A 16,527-nucleotide genomic window follows, 5' to 3' on the forward strand; every position below is an offset into this window, starting at 1 on the left:
ACATGTGGAGAGAGAAACAAAGTTAACGTTTCAGGTTGATGACCTTTCGTCAGAACTGTAAAAAGTTAGAGATGTAACAGATTTTAAGCAAGTGCAGGGGCAGGGAAAGCGGGGAGGGGAGGAAAGAACAAAAGGGAAGGTCTGTGACAGGGCAGAATGCAGGAAAGATTAAATGACAAAAGGTATGATTGTACAAAGCAAAAGGAGATAGTAATGGGACAAGTAAAGAAACAAAAAGATGAGTCTAGAAGAGGTGTAAATGGGAATGGCAGAATCATCAACAGCTGCCATGTGAAAAAATAGGGGCAGAGGTTATGGTCTGAAATTCTTGAACTTGATGTGGAGTCCAGAAGGCTGTAACGTGCCTAATCGAAAGATGAGGTGCTGTTCCTCGAGCTTAGATTGAACTTCAGTGGAACAGTGAGAGGCCGAAAACGGAGAGGTCAGAATGGGAATGTAGCGGAGAATTAAAGTGACAGGCGACAGAAAGCTCGGGCTCACGCTTACGGACTGAACGGAGGTGTTCCGCAAAGCGGTCACCTAATCTGCATTTGGTCTCCCCAATGTAGAGGAGACAACATCATGAGCAGCGAATACAGTATACCAAATTGCAAGAAGTACAAGTAAATCGCTGTTTCACCTGGAAGGAGGGTTTGGGGCCCTGGACAGTGGGAAGGGAGGAGGTCAAAGGGCAGGTGTTGCACCTCCTGCGCTTGCACAGGAAGGTGCTGTGGGAAGGGGAGGGGGTGTTGGGGTGATAGAGGAGTGGACCAGGATGTTGCAGAGGGAGCGGTCCCTTCGGAATGCTGAAAGGGGAATGGAAGTGTTTGGTGGTGGTATCATGTTGGAGGCGCCGGAAGATGATCCGTTAAAGGTGGACGCTGGTGGGGTGAAAGGTGAAGACAAGGGGAATCCTATCGTGGTTCTGGGAGGGAAGGGAAGGGGTGAGAGCAGAAGTGTGGGAAATGGAACAGACACGGTCAAGGGCCATATCAACCACGGTAAAGGGGAATCCTCGATTGAGGAAAAAGGAAGACATATCATATGCACTAGTGCGGAAGGTAGCATTGTCAGAGCAGATGCAATGGAGATGCAGAAACTGGGAGAATGGAATAGAGTCCTTACAGGAAGCAGGGTGTGAGGCAGTGTAGTCCAGGTAGCTGTGGGAGTCAGTGGGTTATAGTGGATGTTTGTCGATAGCCTATCCCCAGAAATGGAGACAGAGAAGTCGGGGAAGGGAAGGGAAGAGTCGGAGATGGACCACGTGAAAGTGAAGGGAGGGTGGAATTTTGCTTCCAATTTCCACCCTTCCCTCACCTTCACATGGCCCATCTACAACTCTTCCCTTCCCTTCCTCGACTTCTCCATCTCCATTTCTGGGGATAGGCCATCGACAAACATCCACTATAAGCCCACCGACTCCCACAGCTACCTGGACTACACTTCCTCCCACCCTGCCATCTGTAGGGATTCTATTGCATTCTCTCAATTTCTCCATCTCCACGCATCTGTTCTGATGATACCACCTTCTGTACTAGTGCTTCCGATAGGTCTTCCTTTTTCCTCAACCGAGGATTCCCCTCTACCGTGGTTGACACGGCCCTCGAATGTGTTCGTTCCATCTCACCCCTTCCCCTCCCTCCCAGAACCACAATAGGGTTCCCCTTGTCCTCACCTTTCACCCCACCAGCCTCCACCTTCAACAGATCATCCTCCACCATTTCCGCCACCTCCAGCGTGATCCCACCACCAAACACTTCCAATCCCCTCCCCTTTCAGCATTCCGAAGGGACCGCTCCCTCTGCGACACCCTGGTCCACTCCTCTATCACCCCCAACACACCCTCCCCACAGCACCTTCCTGTGCAAGCGCAGGAGATGCAACACCTGCCCTTTTACCTTCTCCCTTCCCACTGTCCAGGGTCCCAAACATTCCTTCCAGGTGAAACAGCAATTTACTTGTACTTCTTGCAATTTGGTATACTGTATTCGCTGCTCACGATGCAGTCTCCTCAACACTGGGGAGACCAAACGCAGATTGGGTGACCACTTTGCAGAACACCTCCGTTCAGTCCGTAAGTGCGACCCAGAGCTTCCGGTCGCCTGTCACTTGAATTCTCCGCTCGACTCTCACTCTGACCTCTGTTTTCGGCCTCTTACACTGTTCCAAGGAAGCTCAATGTAAGCTCGAGGAACAGCACCTCATCTTTCGATTAGGCACTTTACAGCCTTCTGGAACATCCATTTCAACAAGTTCAGACCATAACCTCTGCCCCTATTTTTTTCACATGGCAGCTATTGATTCTGGCATTCCCATTTAGACCTCTTCTAGACTCATCTTTTGTTTCTTTACTTGTCCCATTAACATCTCCTTTTGCTTTGTACAATCATACCTTTTGTCATTTAATCACTCCTCCCTTCCACCCTATCACAGGCCTTCCCTTTTGTTCTTTTCCTCTCCTCCTCCCTTTCCCTGCCTCTACACTTGCTTAAAATCTGTTACAGAATTCACAGAAACACAGAAACCCCAGAGTGCAGATAGAGGCCATTTCGGCCCATCGAGCCTGCACAGACACATATCCCACCCGATCCCCGTAATCCCTGCACCGACACATATCCCACCCTATCCCCGTAACCCCACGTATTTAATCCCCCTAGCACTAAGTGTCAAATTTATCATAGCCAATCAACCTAACCTGCACATCTTTGGATCTCTACATCTCTAACTTTTTCCAGTTCTGACCTGAAACGTTAACTCCACAGATGCTGACTGGCCTGCCAGCATTTTCTGTTATTATTGCTTTATTTTAATATAAAATGCAGTGAAGGGCAACGGTCAATTTGGGCAGTAAACTTAATTAGAGACATTCCAGTCAGAGAACTTTAGCGGATAAAAGATTCAGCAGCAGACACACAAGCTTCCTTTGTTAACTCGAACCTTGAGATAGAGACAGAATGGCGGTTTTTACCCCTATATATCTTTCAGCTTTGCAGTGAAACAGGATGTATTTATGGTAGTTAAATGTCCTCCTAGGATATAATGAGTGAAGGCATGTTTTGACCATCAGTTCGAGAAGTTAGAATTTCAATTGAACATTCACGTGTATTAGAAATATAGGAACATAGGAACATGAGTAGGCCATTCAACCTCTTGAGCCTGCTCTGCCATTCAACGAGATCATGGATGATCTCCGACCTAACTCCATATACCCACCTTTGGCCCATATCCCTTAATACCTTTGGTTAGCAGAAAGCTATCAATCTCCGATTTAAAATTAACAATTAACAATTGATCTAGCATCAATTGCCCTTTGCAGAAGGAGTTCCAAACATCTACCTTTGTGTGTAGAAGTGTTTCCTAATTTCATTCCTGAAAGGTCTGGCTCAATTTTGAGACTATGCCCCCTAGTCCTAGAATCCCCAACCAGTGGAAATAGTTTCTCTCTATCTACCCTATCTGTTCCCCTTAATATTTTGAAAACTTCGATCAGATCACCCCTTAAGCTTTTAAATTCCAGGGGATACAACCCTAATTTGTGTAATCTCTCCTCGTAACTTAACCCTTGAAGTCCAGATATCATGCTGTAAACCTACACTGCACTCCCTCCAAGGCCAATACACACCTTCCTAAGGTGTGGTGCCCAGACTGCTCTCAGTACTCCAGGTGTGGTCTAACCAGGGCTTTGTATAGCTGCATCATAACTTCTACCCCCTTGTATTCTAGTCCTCTAGATATAAAGGCCAGCATCCCATTAGCCTTTTTGATTATTTTCTGTATCCTTCTCTATATTCTAGGGGCTTTAACTAATCCATGGTCAAATCTGGGTAAGGAATGTGGAAAAGTTATGACGTTGCCTATGTCCTTTTGCCTTTGTTCATTAATTTGACTGTAACTGTCTCCAGTTTAATGATTTGAATGACAGTTCAATCAAGGTGAAACTATAACAATGTTTGGGGAGAATTGTACTTGTTAAAACTAAAGTTATTGATAAGGGACACGGTAAAGGGATTAGGTAATACAGAAACATGAGGTTTGTCATGTGGGAAAGTTTTAAAAAGTGTGTTAAAGGAGATACCTCAGAATTTGCTACGGTCTGATCAGCCTTGAAAATTTTGAGTTCACAATTGTAATGTGTTTCAATTCTCCGGTGAACTCAAAGTATTGGCAGAAATGTTGCTATTAAGTGTATGTTTAATTATTGTCAATGATAGTCATTACTATTTGCTTAACAAATTTGTGAATGTCAATAATAAATGCTTTGAACCCTATTATTTTTGAGGAGTAACTTATAAATTTAGAACACCACCAATCCTCTAGCACAACAGCAGATTACTCTGTAGTGCTGTTCTGCAGAGTCCCTGACTAGATGATTTAAATGAAACAAAACTTAATGGCCCAGAATTTGCGGTCAGCAGCGAAGTGAAGGCGTTCGCTGCTGGCCCTGAAGTACGCTTCGCGCAAGGATCTCGATCTGTGTCAAGAAAATTGAGTTTTCCGACATTCAATTCAAATCAACGCAGGTTAGTGGGGATCCCCTTGTACAAGCTGCTGGGACGTCAGCAAGCAGCCAATCAAAACGCAGAATTCTAACAGCAAACAAGGGAGTGAGTAAGCTCTTAAAATTCTAACTTTTTTAAATAGTTAGAGAGAGCAAAGAAAATATTGGGCTCTCACATGGGGAAAAGGCAAATCTGAAATAAAGATGGACAAACTTTAAAAAAAGGTACATTTAAAAAAAATTTAGGGAAGGAATTCCAAGCTTGGGGCCCAGGTGGCTGAAGTCACAACCACCAATGGTGGAACCAAATTATGGGAAATGTGGACATAAACCTAGAATCTGAGGAACAAAGAGCTCTGGCGAGGGCAGTTGTAGGCCTGGAGGAAGTTAGAGATAGGGAGGGGCAAATCAATGGAGAGATTTAAGCACAAAGAGATTTTTGACAAAAAGCAAAAACAAAACTACAGATGGTGGCAATCAAATAAACAGAAAATGGTGGAAACATTCAACAAGTCAATCAGCATCTGTGAAAAGAATAGATGAATTAGCATTCATGTGCAAACTTTTCATTAGTATGAGAATTTTAAATTTGAGGCATTAGGGAAGCCAGGAGCCAATGAAGGTCGATGAGGACAGGACTGATGGACGAGCTGGAGTTTATGAAGGGTAGAGGATGGGAGGCAAGCAAGGAAAGCATTGGATTAATTGAGTCTAGCGGTAAAGAATCTCAATGGCAGATGGGCGGAGAGATTAGCAGAAAATGGATGATGTTACAAAGATGAAAGTAGATGGAGAGGATATGAGGTCAGAGGCTCAGCTTGAATAAAATAGTCTGGTTCAATCCGAGTCAGTGACCAGGGAGGCAAGTGGAATTTGTAGTAAGAGTAGAGAGCTTGTGACAGGGGCTGGAGATGATGGCTCAGTCTTTCCAATGTTTAGTTGAAGGAATTACAGCTCATCCAAAACAAGAAGTCTGAAAGGATGCAGTGGAGGGGGTCACAAAGTGGGAGAAGTAAAGTTGGATGCCAACAGTGCACATGTTGAAGCTGACCCATGTCTATGGTTGATGCCACCAACCAACTGCATATAGCTGAGGGCCACCAGGGGAAGGATGAATGGACGGGAAGAGAATCCATTGCCAGAGATGCTCTGGCTACAATCAATTAGTAGGAGCGGATTCAAGATGAGGTGAGATGAGACACTGGAGCAGGATTGTGTGGTCAACCATGTGAAAGGCAGATCAAAGAGATAATACACCACAGCCACAATCACAAAGAATGCAATTCGTTACTTTTATTCATTTTCAGGATGTGGGCTTCGTTGGCAACATTGGCATTTATTGTCAATCCCTAGTTGCCCCAAGAAGGTTGCACTGGGCCTTCTTTCCTTTCCTAAATGACATTAGTGAACCAGTTAAGTTTTTTTTACGACAATCTGAGGGCTTCGTGGTCACCTTTACTGATACCAGCTTTTTATTAAACTGAATTCAAATTCTCAAACCTCCATGGTGGGATCTGAACTCATTCTCTGAATTATTAGTCGAGGCCTCTAGGCTACTAGTCCATAACCACTACACTACCCTAGTGCTTAGGGCTAGTTCAATGCTATTGGAGGCATTCAAACAGGGAGTTGGAGGGATAGGCTCATATCTGGGAGGTGACAACAATTCAAGGACTTTAGAGAAGTAGAGATAGGAAATGGGAATGGTGGGTACTGAGGATAGAATGGTCAAAGGTGGGCTATTTGAGGATGGAGATGATGACAGCAGTTTTGAGAGAGGATTACTGTGCCTGAAGAGAGGAAACCAGGTGAGCTATCTTGGGGGACAGGAGAAGTTGTTTGATAGGGGTCAGTTTTTGAGAAAGTAGGGTTGGGAAGTAAATAGGAGGAGATGAGGCATGGATAGGGCATGGGGAGAGTTGGGAAAGTAACCAGAGAGACAAAGGGTTCAGGGATAGGGAAGAAGAGGAATGTGGGAAGATGTGCACAAAATCAAAAGATCAGAAGGTACTAGTTGAAACTTAGGCCTGGAAAAGATTTCAGAGGAAAGACAGAGCGAGGTCACAGAGGAAGTTGTAAATGGGCACAGAGAATTTTAAATCCACTTGCTGGGGGATAGGGAGGTAATGAGGGTCAATGAGGATAGAGGCAACAGGTGAATGGAACTTTGCTTATTAATTGATGCAGACACCTGGAGTGGGGTGGGGTGTGGGTGGGAGAATAATGCTTGAGGAAATGGAGCAGTTCATGAAGTTATCAAATACTCAGTAATAAAGTGGCCAGGAACTGGACTTCAGGAGTGGCAAAGGACCAGGTGATGGGTCACATGGAGCAAGGAATCTGATGAAAGCTAGTGGAGTGGGGTAAAAGGAATTGAAAATCAGTGCCCCCCAGAATGGGTGCAGTGGGATGGAGGAACTGGGAAAGCAGAATCAGCTTAGTGACAAAAATCAACGAAGTGCTGATGGGTCATCATGAAGGAGCGAATACAGGGGAAGTGATTAAGAAGACCAATGGAATGTTGGCTTTCATTGCTAGGGGGATAGAACATAAAAATAGGGAGGTATTGCTTCAGTTGTACAAGGTATTGGTGAGACCGCACCTGGAAAACTACGTACAGTTTTGGTGTCCATACTTAAGAAAGGACATACTTGCTCTCGAGTCAGTACAAAGAAGGTTCACTCGGTTAATCCCGGGGATGAGGGGATGGACATATGAGGAGAGGTTGAGTAGATTGGGACTCTACTCATTGGAGTTCAGAAGAATGAGAGGCGATCTTATTGAAACATATAAGATTGTGAAGGGGTTGGATCGGGGAGGATGTTCCCGATGATGGGTGAAACTAGAACTAGGGGGCATAGTCTTAGAATAAGGGGCTGCTCTTTCAAAACTGAGATGAGGAGGAACTACTTCACTCAGGAGGGTGGTAGGTCCATGGAATATGCTGCCCCAAAAAGCTGTAGAAGCTACATCATTACATAAATTTAAAACAGAAATAGACAGTTTCCTAGAAGTAAAGGGAATTAAGGGTTACGGGGAGCGGGCAGGAATTTGGACATGAGTCGAGTTTGGATCGGTCATGGCCCTGTGGGTAGCGGAGCGGGCCCAGGGGCCGTGTAGCCTGATCCTGCTCCTATTTCGTGTGTCTAATTCTGTTAGATTCAGGAGATGGTTCTGTGATAGTGGATTGGCAGTTAGGATCAGATCAGCCATGATCTTATTGAATGGCGGAGCAGGCTCGAGGGGCCGATTGGTCTACTCCTGCTCCTATTTCTTATGTTCTTATGTTCTTATAAGTCCCACTGGTTGGAAACAGACCAACGTGACACCAATTTTCAAAAATAATGGCAAAACAAACAGGCAACTACAGGCACATTAGTCTTGCATCAGTAGCAGGCAAAATGAAAGAATTGATCATTAAAAACAAATTTATGGATTACTTACTTGAAAATAAGTTATAACTGCAAATGTAGATAATCAAATACCCTACAGAATTAATGGTTCTTCTGTTGCTGGGACCATATAAATGTTAGTTGTTGAATGCAATTCGGTTTACATTATGCAGAATGTAATGTTCAGTTTCTGTACCAGACTTCTGATAAATTAACTTTGGAATCAGAATGAAATTTTGCTCAGCTTTTTCTTTGAGATATTTTACATGTGGTTAGTAACCTCCCTTGTGAGTAACAGGAGCAAAATTCATAAAAGGGCCAATTGTACATGGTCATCAAAAGTGGCAGGCTGTTTGATTGAATAGCCTTTTATTATTCTACATTTTATTACAATTATTGTTATTCATAGCTCTAGGGAAAAGCTAGTATAATCCGCTTCAAATTGAAGAATGCAGGTATTGTATTACAAAGTCATAAAAACTTACTTTACTGCTTGTGCTCCTGGTCTCTGGGTCAGCATTGTGCTTAAATCAATCACAGCAAATTTCATGATCTCTGGCTTGTCTTGGTCTTCTCTAATGGAAATGGACATGCTAACCAGCTTCACAGAAAGTTTCACCGCTTCATACTATGCAATTAATAAAGTCAAAAACACTGGTAAATATTTACTGTACAACGTATGTATATCTCCATTCAATTTCAAAAAGTCTGATAACAACAACAATTTGCATTTATATAGCACCTTTAGCATCCCAAGATGCTTCACCAAACCAAATAAATTTTGACACCGAGCCACATCAGGAGATAGTAGGACAGGGTTTTGTCAAAGAGGTAGGTTTTAAGGAGCGTCTTAAAGAAGGAGAGAGAGGTAGAGATTTAGGGAGGGAATTCCAGAACTTGGGGCCTAGGCAGCTGAAGGCATGGCTGCCAATGGTGGAGCATTTAAAATTGGGGATGGGCAACAGGCCAGAATTGGAGAAGCGCATAGATCACAGAGGGTTGTAGGGCTGGAGGAAATTACAGAGGGGCTAGGCCATGGAAGGATTTGAAAACAAAGCTGAGAATTTTTTGAAAAATCGAGGCTATGCCAGACAAAGAGCCAGTGTAGGTCAATGAGCACAGGGGTGACGGGTGAACAGGACTTGGTGCGAGTTAGGACACGGGTAGCAGAGTTTCGGTGAGTTCAAGTTTATGGAGGGTGGAAGATGGGAGGGCAACCAGGAGAGCATTGGAACAGACAAGTCTAGAAATAACAAAGGCATGAGTGAGGGTTTCAGCAGCAGGTGAGCTGAGGCCGGGGCAGAGGTGTGCAATGTTACAGAGTTGGAAGTAGGCAGTCATGGTGATCAGAAGCTCATCCAAGGGTCAAATAGGACACCAAGGTTGCGAACGGTCTGGTTCAGCCTCAGACGGTGACCAGGGAGAGGGATGGAGCCAGTGAGGGGGGAAGGATTTTGTGGCGTGGCCCAAAGACAATGGCTTCGGTCTTCCCAATATTTAGTTGGGGTAGATTTCTGCTCAGGACTGGATGTTGGACAAGCAGCATGACAATTCAGGGACAGTGAAGGGGGTGAGAGAGGTGATGGTGAGATAGAGCTGGGTGTCGCCTGTGTACATGTGGAACCTTACGTATTTTGGGATGATGTCGCTGAGGGGCAGCATGTAGATGGGAAATAGGAGGGGGCCAAGGATAGATCCGTGGGGAACTTGAGGTAACAGTATCAATCTGTAATTTGTTCTTATTTTAAAAAGTAATGTTGAATTGATCTAAATTATGATTATACCTAAATCTCACCTCTTAACTCCCCAAAGCCTTTCCACCATCTACATGGCATAAGTCAGGAGTGTGATGGAATACTCTCCACTTGCCTGGATGAGTGCAGCGCCAACAACACTTGAGAAGCTTGACACCATCCAAGACAAAGCAGCCTGCTTAATTGGCACTCCATCCACCAGCTTAAACATTCACTCCCTCCACCACCAGCGGACTGTGGCTGCAGTGTGTACCATCTACAAGATGCACTGCAGCAACTCGCCAAGGCTTCTTTGACAGCACATCCCAAACCCGCAACCTCTTCCACCTAGAAGGACAAGGGCAGCAGGCGCATGGGAACACCACCACCTCCAAGTTTCCCTACCATCCTGACTTGGAAGTATATCGCCGTTCCTTCAACGTCGCTGGGTCAAAATCCTGGAACTCCCTCCCTAACAGCACTGTGGGAGTACCTTCATCACACAGATTGCAGCGGTTCAAGAAGGTGGCGCACCACCACCTGCTCAAGGGCAATTAGTGATGGGCAATAAATGCTGGCCTTGCCAGCGACGCCCACATCCCATGAACGAATAAAAAAAAACTATCTATATGACATTCCCAAACAAAGCAAATATTATTCCACAAACTGCCATGTGCTTTGTTGCTTTCTTCCAATTAGAGCCTGCCATATAGAAGTTTTAGTGGAAACTTGAAGAGTTAAGGTCTGGAACGCACTGCCTTAAAGTGTGGTGGAATCAAATTCAACGGGAACTTTCAAAAGGTAATAGTGTGGCGGTACCACCGGTTGTCCCTTACATAAAGATATACATAATTCCCTTTAACTTACCTTACTGTATGTAGAACTTACCTGTTGGGGCCGTTGCCCCTTTAAGATGCACCCTAACGTGTTGACGTCACGTCAGACGTGACGTGCGTGCAGCGGTCGCCGGCCTTCCAGGACGGCCGCCGGCACAGCCCGGCCTAGCGTCTTAGGCCGCATTGGCTAGCCGACGGGAGCAACGCGATCTTCCACTCCCGCGGCAAGCACCAGCACAGCCCGGCCTCGCAACCTCTGCCTCAACGGCCAGCCTCCATTCTGGGAAGAGGCACCGACGCAAGTCACGTGACCGCCTAAGCGCACGCGAACGTGCTGACGTCACGACGCGGTCACGTGACGCCCAAAGCGCGGGAAGACACAGCAGAGCGTGATGACGTCATCATGCTCTCCACAGGACTGCGAACTCAGTCCTCGTGGAGTCCCCGCTGGGACAAGACCTATGCCACGGTGCTCCTACAGTCAGCCATCTTACATGCCATCTTACCTGATGTAATTAGTCTGTTCCTGTAAATAAAGAACTTGTTAACAGTTCGTCGAAGTCAAACTCTCTTATTTAGTGGCGATCTACACGAACCGCTACGTTGGTGACCCAACGACGTGAGTACAGGAGCTCATCAATTCCAACGCTACAATTGGTGAACCCGTATCCGTGAACGATTTTCACGGTAGCAACGCGCGCCTGAACCTCGTCTTCCCACAAGACGACCAACGCACAACCGACGAACAACCACGGAACAGCAACCGCCTCACTTCGCCAAAGGCGACCCCGTCTTTGCGAACGTATTCGCAAGGTAAGCGCAGCCTGGAGCAGATCCCGTTTGACACGGACAAACCTCAACCAGACCCCGTTCTTTTTTTTTTGTGAGCAATTTTCACAAAAGAAGCACGCCATGGAAGCACCAGCCGTTTTGCTGTCGCTACCGCAATCCAGGGAGCCACAGTCTCTCTCGTGCTTTATACCGGTAGAAGCCCCGTTCGACGAGAACATCGATGCGGCACCGACCACGCACTTGCTTACGGTCCCCGTACTCGTCTTTCCTACTGCCACAACGTCCACAGTGACAGCAAGCATAAATCTCTCCAAGCGCGGGGTACAGCATGTTCGGGCCCACAAAATCGGAGTGTGCCTTGCGGGGATACCACGAGGACTCACCCCGCGAAACACGAGGACCCACTCCTCGCGCATGAGGACCCATACCTCGCGAACCACGAGGACCCATCCCTCGTGAAAAACGATGACTCCTTCTCCGCCGATGACGCACCAGCCCTTCAGCCTGCTGGTTGTGTTACCTACTACACGATTCGGCGTGAACAAAAGGCGTGCCGCCCTCCCGGCTGTTTTCTCCTAAATCTACAACAACTTCAAGTGTTGCCGCCCTCCAGGCAGAGTTAACCCCTCCTGAAAGCAACAACAACCTGGACTGTTGCCGCCCTTTTTCCAGTTTTCCCTTTAACAAACGCAAACGTCTACTGAAGCTGCACACAGAGGACGGGTCCAACGGGCATCCTGCGGCCGCGATCAGCCACGTGAAAGTTGCTAGCCTCACCGATCACAGGTTAACGCAGTAACTCTTCACCCTCTGTTGTGTTAACATCGTAGCTCTATGGCACGCACCGTTCTGCGTGTTCCAGCCTCCTGAAGGTTTCGCTCACCTGTCGGCGAGTTCACTCACCTCGCCTGTCAAGTCCTTCTGGAACGTTCGTTTGGCGTTCCTGCAGAGTTCGTTATAACAAGGACTTGTTCCAACATCAACAGAGTCATCGCCCGCGTCCGCCCAACCTGCCCGTCACTCTGACATGGCCTGCTGTTTCGCACGTCTCCACGGTCCTTCGCCGGACGGGTACACTTTATTCGCCACAATGCGCGTACGGATCCGCTCACGAGCAGCATCTTCGGACCTCGCTCGCCAAGTTGAGACAGCACGACCGCCGAGACCACCAGCTCGTCAGACCATCTCATCCTTGGACTTTCGTTAAAGCGAATTCTGGGGGGGCCCATGTGGCGGTACCACCGGTTGTCCCTTACATAAAGATATACATAATTCCCTTTAACTTACCTTACTGTATGTAGAACTTACCTGTTGGGGCCGTTGCCCCTTTAAGATGCACCCTAACGTGTTGATGTCACGTCACGTACGACGTGATGTGCGTGTGGCGGCCGCCGGCCCGACTCGGCCTTCCAGGACGGCCGCCGGCACAGCCCGGCCTAGCATCTTCAGCTGCATCGGCCAGCCGACGGGAGCGACGCAATCTTCCGCTCCCGCGGCAAGCACCGGCACAGCCCGGCCTTGCAACCTCAGCCTCAACGGCCAGCCTCCATACCGGGAAGAGGCACCGACGCAAGTCACGTGACCGCCTAAGCGCACGCGAACGTGCTGACGTCACGACGCGGTCACGTGACGCCCAAAGCGCGGGAAGACACAGCAGAGCGTGATGACGTCATCACGCTCTCCACAGGACTGCGAACTCAGTCCTCGTGGAGTCCCCGCTGGGACAAGGCCTATACCACGGTGCTCCTACAGTCAGCCATCTTACCTGCCATCTTACCTGATGTAATTAGTCTGTTCCTGTAAATAAACAACTTGTTAATAGTTCGTCGAAGTCAAACTCTCTTATTTAGTGGCGATCTACACGAACCGCTACAATAGGTCATATACTTGAAGAGGACTAATTTGTAGGGTTATGGGGAATAAATTAGGGTGTGGGATTAAACTGGACAATTCTTTCATAGAGCTGGCACGGGCACAATGGGCCGAATGGCTACCTTCTGCGATGTAAGATTTTATGCTTGCAGACCTCAGACATGGAAACAATCTTCCAGGTACAGTTACCAGAGAGATGCTGCATCCAGAGATATACTGTGGGCACGGGCAAGTACTTTGTAAACAGTTTGGATGTTAAGGAGAGGTCTAAAGAGGAGTATCTTGCACTGAAAGCTTTACCTGTTAAAACTGAACCCGAGAAAGTTCCAGAAACACACTGTATGGCAACATTGAACCATGCATCTTTTAGATCTATAATAGCTATCCTGCCCCCTGGATAGAGCATCTGCATAATCTGTTCCAAGAGTCCATTTAGGCCCCATCTTGCTGGAGCTATAAAGTACCTGTAGTAGAAAACTATTTTCCCAGATCAGGGTGAACTCTTTATTGCTTCAGATGCTAGCAGTTAGTAATGCTATCAGTTGAGATTACCTATCATTATAAAGTCCAGAAGGTAGTCTAATCTAATTAACGCACAGTATGTCAGGTAATGCTCTGCTAATTCTTATGACCCATGAGTCCGCATTGATGCTTCCCCATATGCCTGCAAATTTACACAGGGGGCACCAACTCAGATTCCAGGTGAGAGGAGAATATCCAGGGAATCAGTCACACAAGGTCTGATCCAGAAGATGATTCCCCATAGGAGTTTAGGTGTTACTCAAAATGAGGGAACTTTAAGGTATTACAGACAGACAATGTCACATGTGGTCTCCTACTCAGCATCGTATTAAGCCCCAGGACTTGTGCCAGTACTTTTCCCCAAATTAAAGGTTTGCTGCTTCTAGCATCAGACTTCTCATTACCAAGTCTCCAATCCCTCTACTGAAGTAGGACAGATTGTGTATCGCAACCTGCAATTGAAGAAATTGGAAGCCAAAAAGGGTATCTCTAGCCACCTTTTCTGTTAACTGGATGGAAAAAGTTACAGGAGACAAAAATTTTGTTTTAAAACTTTTCTTGCCCGTGAACACCATGGGAGATCAACTGGTCACATTCCAAAAAAGTGTAAAAGCAGGCCACATCAGCTCTTCTGAAATGTTTTAAGTTTACAGTGGTTACAGAACAGTAATGCTATTTATGTAACAGTGTCCCTTAGTTTCATTTACCATGCTGCACTAATTGTTCATGCAGGACCAACTTGAACCAGTAACTATATAAAACATACTCTTTTTGGCATTGTTGGGTCCACCGCAGCTTCACTATATCCAATTGCTGTATAGAGTTTAGATTTCTCTTCAGGTGTCATCAATACATCAATTCCTGAGAATAAACACATTTCCAAAAAGTTATGAAAAGTACGTTTATACAATTTTTTTCAAGAAACATTTGTCTCAGAACAAAAGGAATACATATTTGCTAGTTCTATTATTTTAACATGGCAGAAGCCAAATTTCTAATAGTATAAAGTTACCCCACTGAGTAAGCCAGTATAAACAGTTGTAGAATATTTTTGTCAAGTGCACTATAGTGCTCTGCTTCAAGGAAGCAGAAAGATTAATTTAGCAACCGATGCAGAAGTTGGAACAGAGGGTTACTTCTAAAGCCTTGCTAATTATTCTGGCCCAGCATGAAACTGTTCTTGGATTAAAGGAATGCCATTTTCTAAACCCCAATCTGATCTTGTTTCAGTAAGGAAACTCTTCTGGGGAATTAATAATGGGGAACGGGGAAATGGCAGAGACTCTGAACAAATATTTTGTATCTGTCTTCACGGTAGAAGACACTAACAACATCCCAATAATGGATAATCAAGGGGCCACAGGGAGGGGGGAACTAAAGACAATCACTATTACTAAGGAAATAGTACTTGGTAAAATAATGGGACTAAACGATGACAAGTCCCCTGGACCAGATGGCCTGAATCCCAGGGTCTTAAAAGAAGTGGCTGCAGAGATAGTGGATGCATTGGTTGCAATATACCAAAATTCCCTGGACTCTGGAGAGGTCCCAGCAGATTGGAAAACAGCTAATGTAACACCCCTATTTAAGAAAGGAGGGAGACCAGTTAGCCTAACATCTGTCGTTGGGAAAATGCTGGAGTCCTTCATTAAGGAAGTAGCAGCAGGGCATTTGGAAAATCATAATACAGTTAAGCAGAGTCGGCATGGTTTTATGAAAGGGAAATCATGTTTAACTTGCTGGAGTTCTTTGACGATGTGACGAGCAGGGTGGACAAAGGTGAATCAATGGATGTGGTGTATTTAGATTTCCAGAAGGCATTCGATAAGGTGCCACATAAAAGGTTACTGCATAAGATAAGAGCTCACGGAATTGGGGGTAATATATTCGCATGGATAGAGAATTGGCTAACTAACAGAAAGCAGAGTCGGGATAAATGGGTCATTTTCAGGTTAGCAAACGGTAACTAGTGGGGTGCCACAGGGATTGGTGCTGGGGCCTGAACTATTTACAATCTACATTAATGATTTGGATGAAGGGACCGAGTGTAATTAGCCAAGTTTGCGGATGATACAAAGATGGGTGGGAAAGCAAGTTGTGCAGAGGACTCAAAGAACCTGCAAAGGGATATCGACAGGCTAAGTGAGTGGGCAAACATTTGGCAGATGGAGTATAATGTGGGAAAGTGCGAGGTTATACACTTTGGCAGGAAAAATAAAGAGAGAGAGTTTACTAAATGCTACAGTTCAGAGGGACCTGGGGGTCCTTGTGCATGAAACACAAAAAGTTAGCATGCAGGTACAGCAAGTAATCAAAAAGGCAAATGGGGAACTAGATGTAATATCTCCAAGTTTGCAGACGACACAAAGCTGGGTGGGCATGTGTGCTGTGAGGAGGATAGAGTCATAGAGTTATACAGCACAGAAAGAGGCCCTTCGGCCCATCGCGTCCACGCCGACCATCAAGCCCCTGTCTAATCTAATCCCATTTTCCAGCATTTGGTCCGTAGCCTTGTATGCTATGGCATTTCAAGTGCTCATCCAAATGTTTCTTGAATGTTGTGAGGGTTCTTGCCTCTACCACCCTTTCAGGCAGTGAGCTCCAGATTCCAACCACCCTCGGTGAAAAAGTTCTTCCTCAAATTGCCTCTAAACTTCTGCCCCTTACCTTGAATCTATGCCCCCTTGTTATTGACCCCTCTACTAAGGGAAAAAGTTCCTTTCTATCTACCCTATCTATGCCCCTCAATTTTGTACACCTCAATCAGGTCCCCCCTCAGCCTTCTCTGCTCCAAGGAAAACAACCCCAGCCTGTCCAGTCTTTCTTCATAGCTGAAGCGCTCCAGCCCAGGTAACATCCTGGTGAATCTCCTCTGCACCCTC

General features: G+C 46.1%; 1 protein-coding gene across 6 annotated transcripts in view; it reads right to left on the reverse strand.

The window, feature by feature from the left end:
- vps13a (vacuolar protein sorting 13 homolog A) overlaps positions 1–16,527 on the reverse strand; it is a 631,135-nt gene that overhangs the window by 440,489 nt on the left and 174,119 nt on the right. For all 6 annotated transcript variants that reach the window (XM_085985825.1, XM_085985842.1, XM_085985834.1 and 3 more), the window contains exons 16-17: positions 14,412–14,506; positions 8,376–8,518 (exon numbers count right to left, since the gene is read on the reverse strand). In XM_085985825.1, coding sequence (XP_085841951.1) covers positions 8,376–8,518; positions 14,412–14,506 — 238 coding nt within the window. The remainder of the gene's footprint in view (positions 1–8,375; positions 8,519–14,411; positions 14,507–16,527) is intronic.

This window comes from Somniosus microcephalus, chromosome 1 (genome assembly GCF_052327205.1).
Source record: "Somniosus microcephalus isolate GS21.2 chromosome 1, FLI_Smic_1.0, whole genome shotgun sequence".
Classification (NCBI taxonomy): Eukaryota; Metazoa; Chordata; class Chondrichthyes; order Squaliformes; family Somniosidae; genus Somniosus; species Somniosus microcephalus.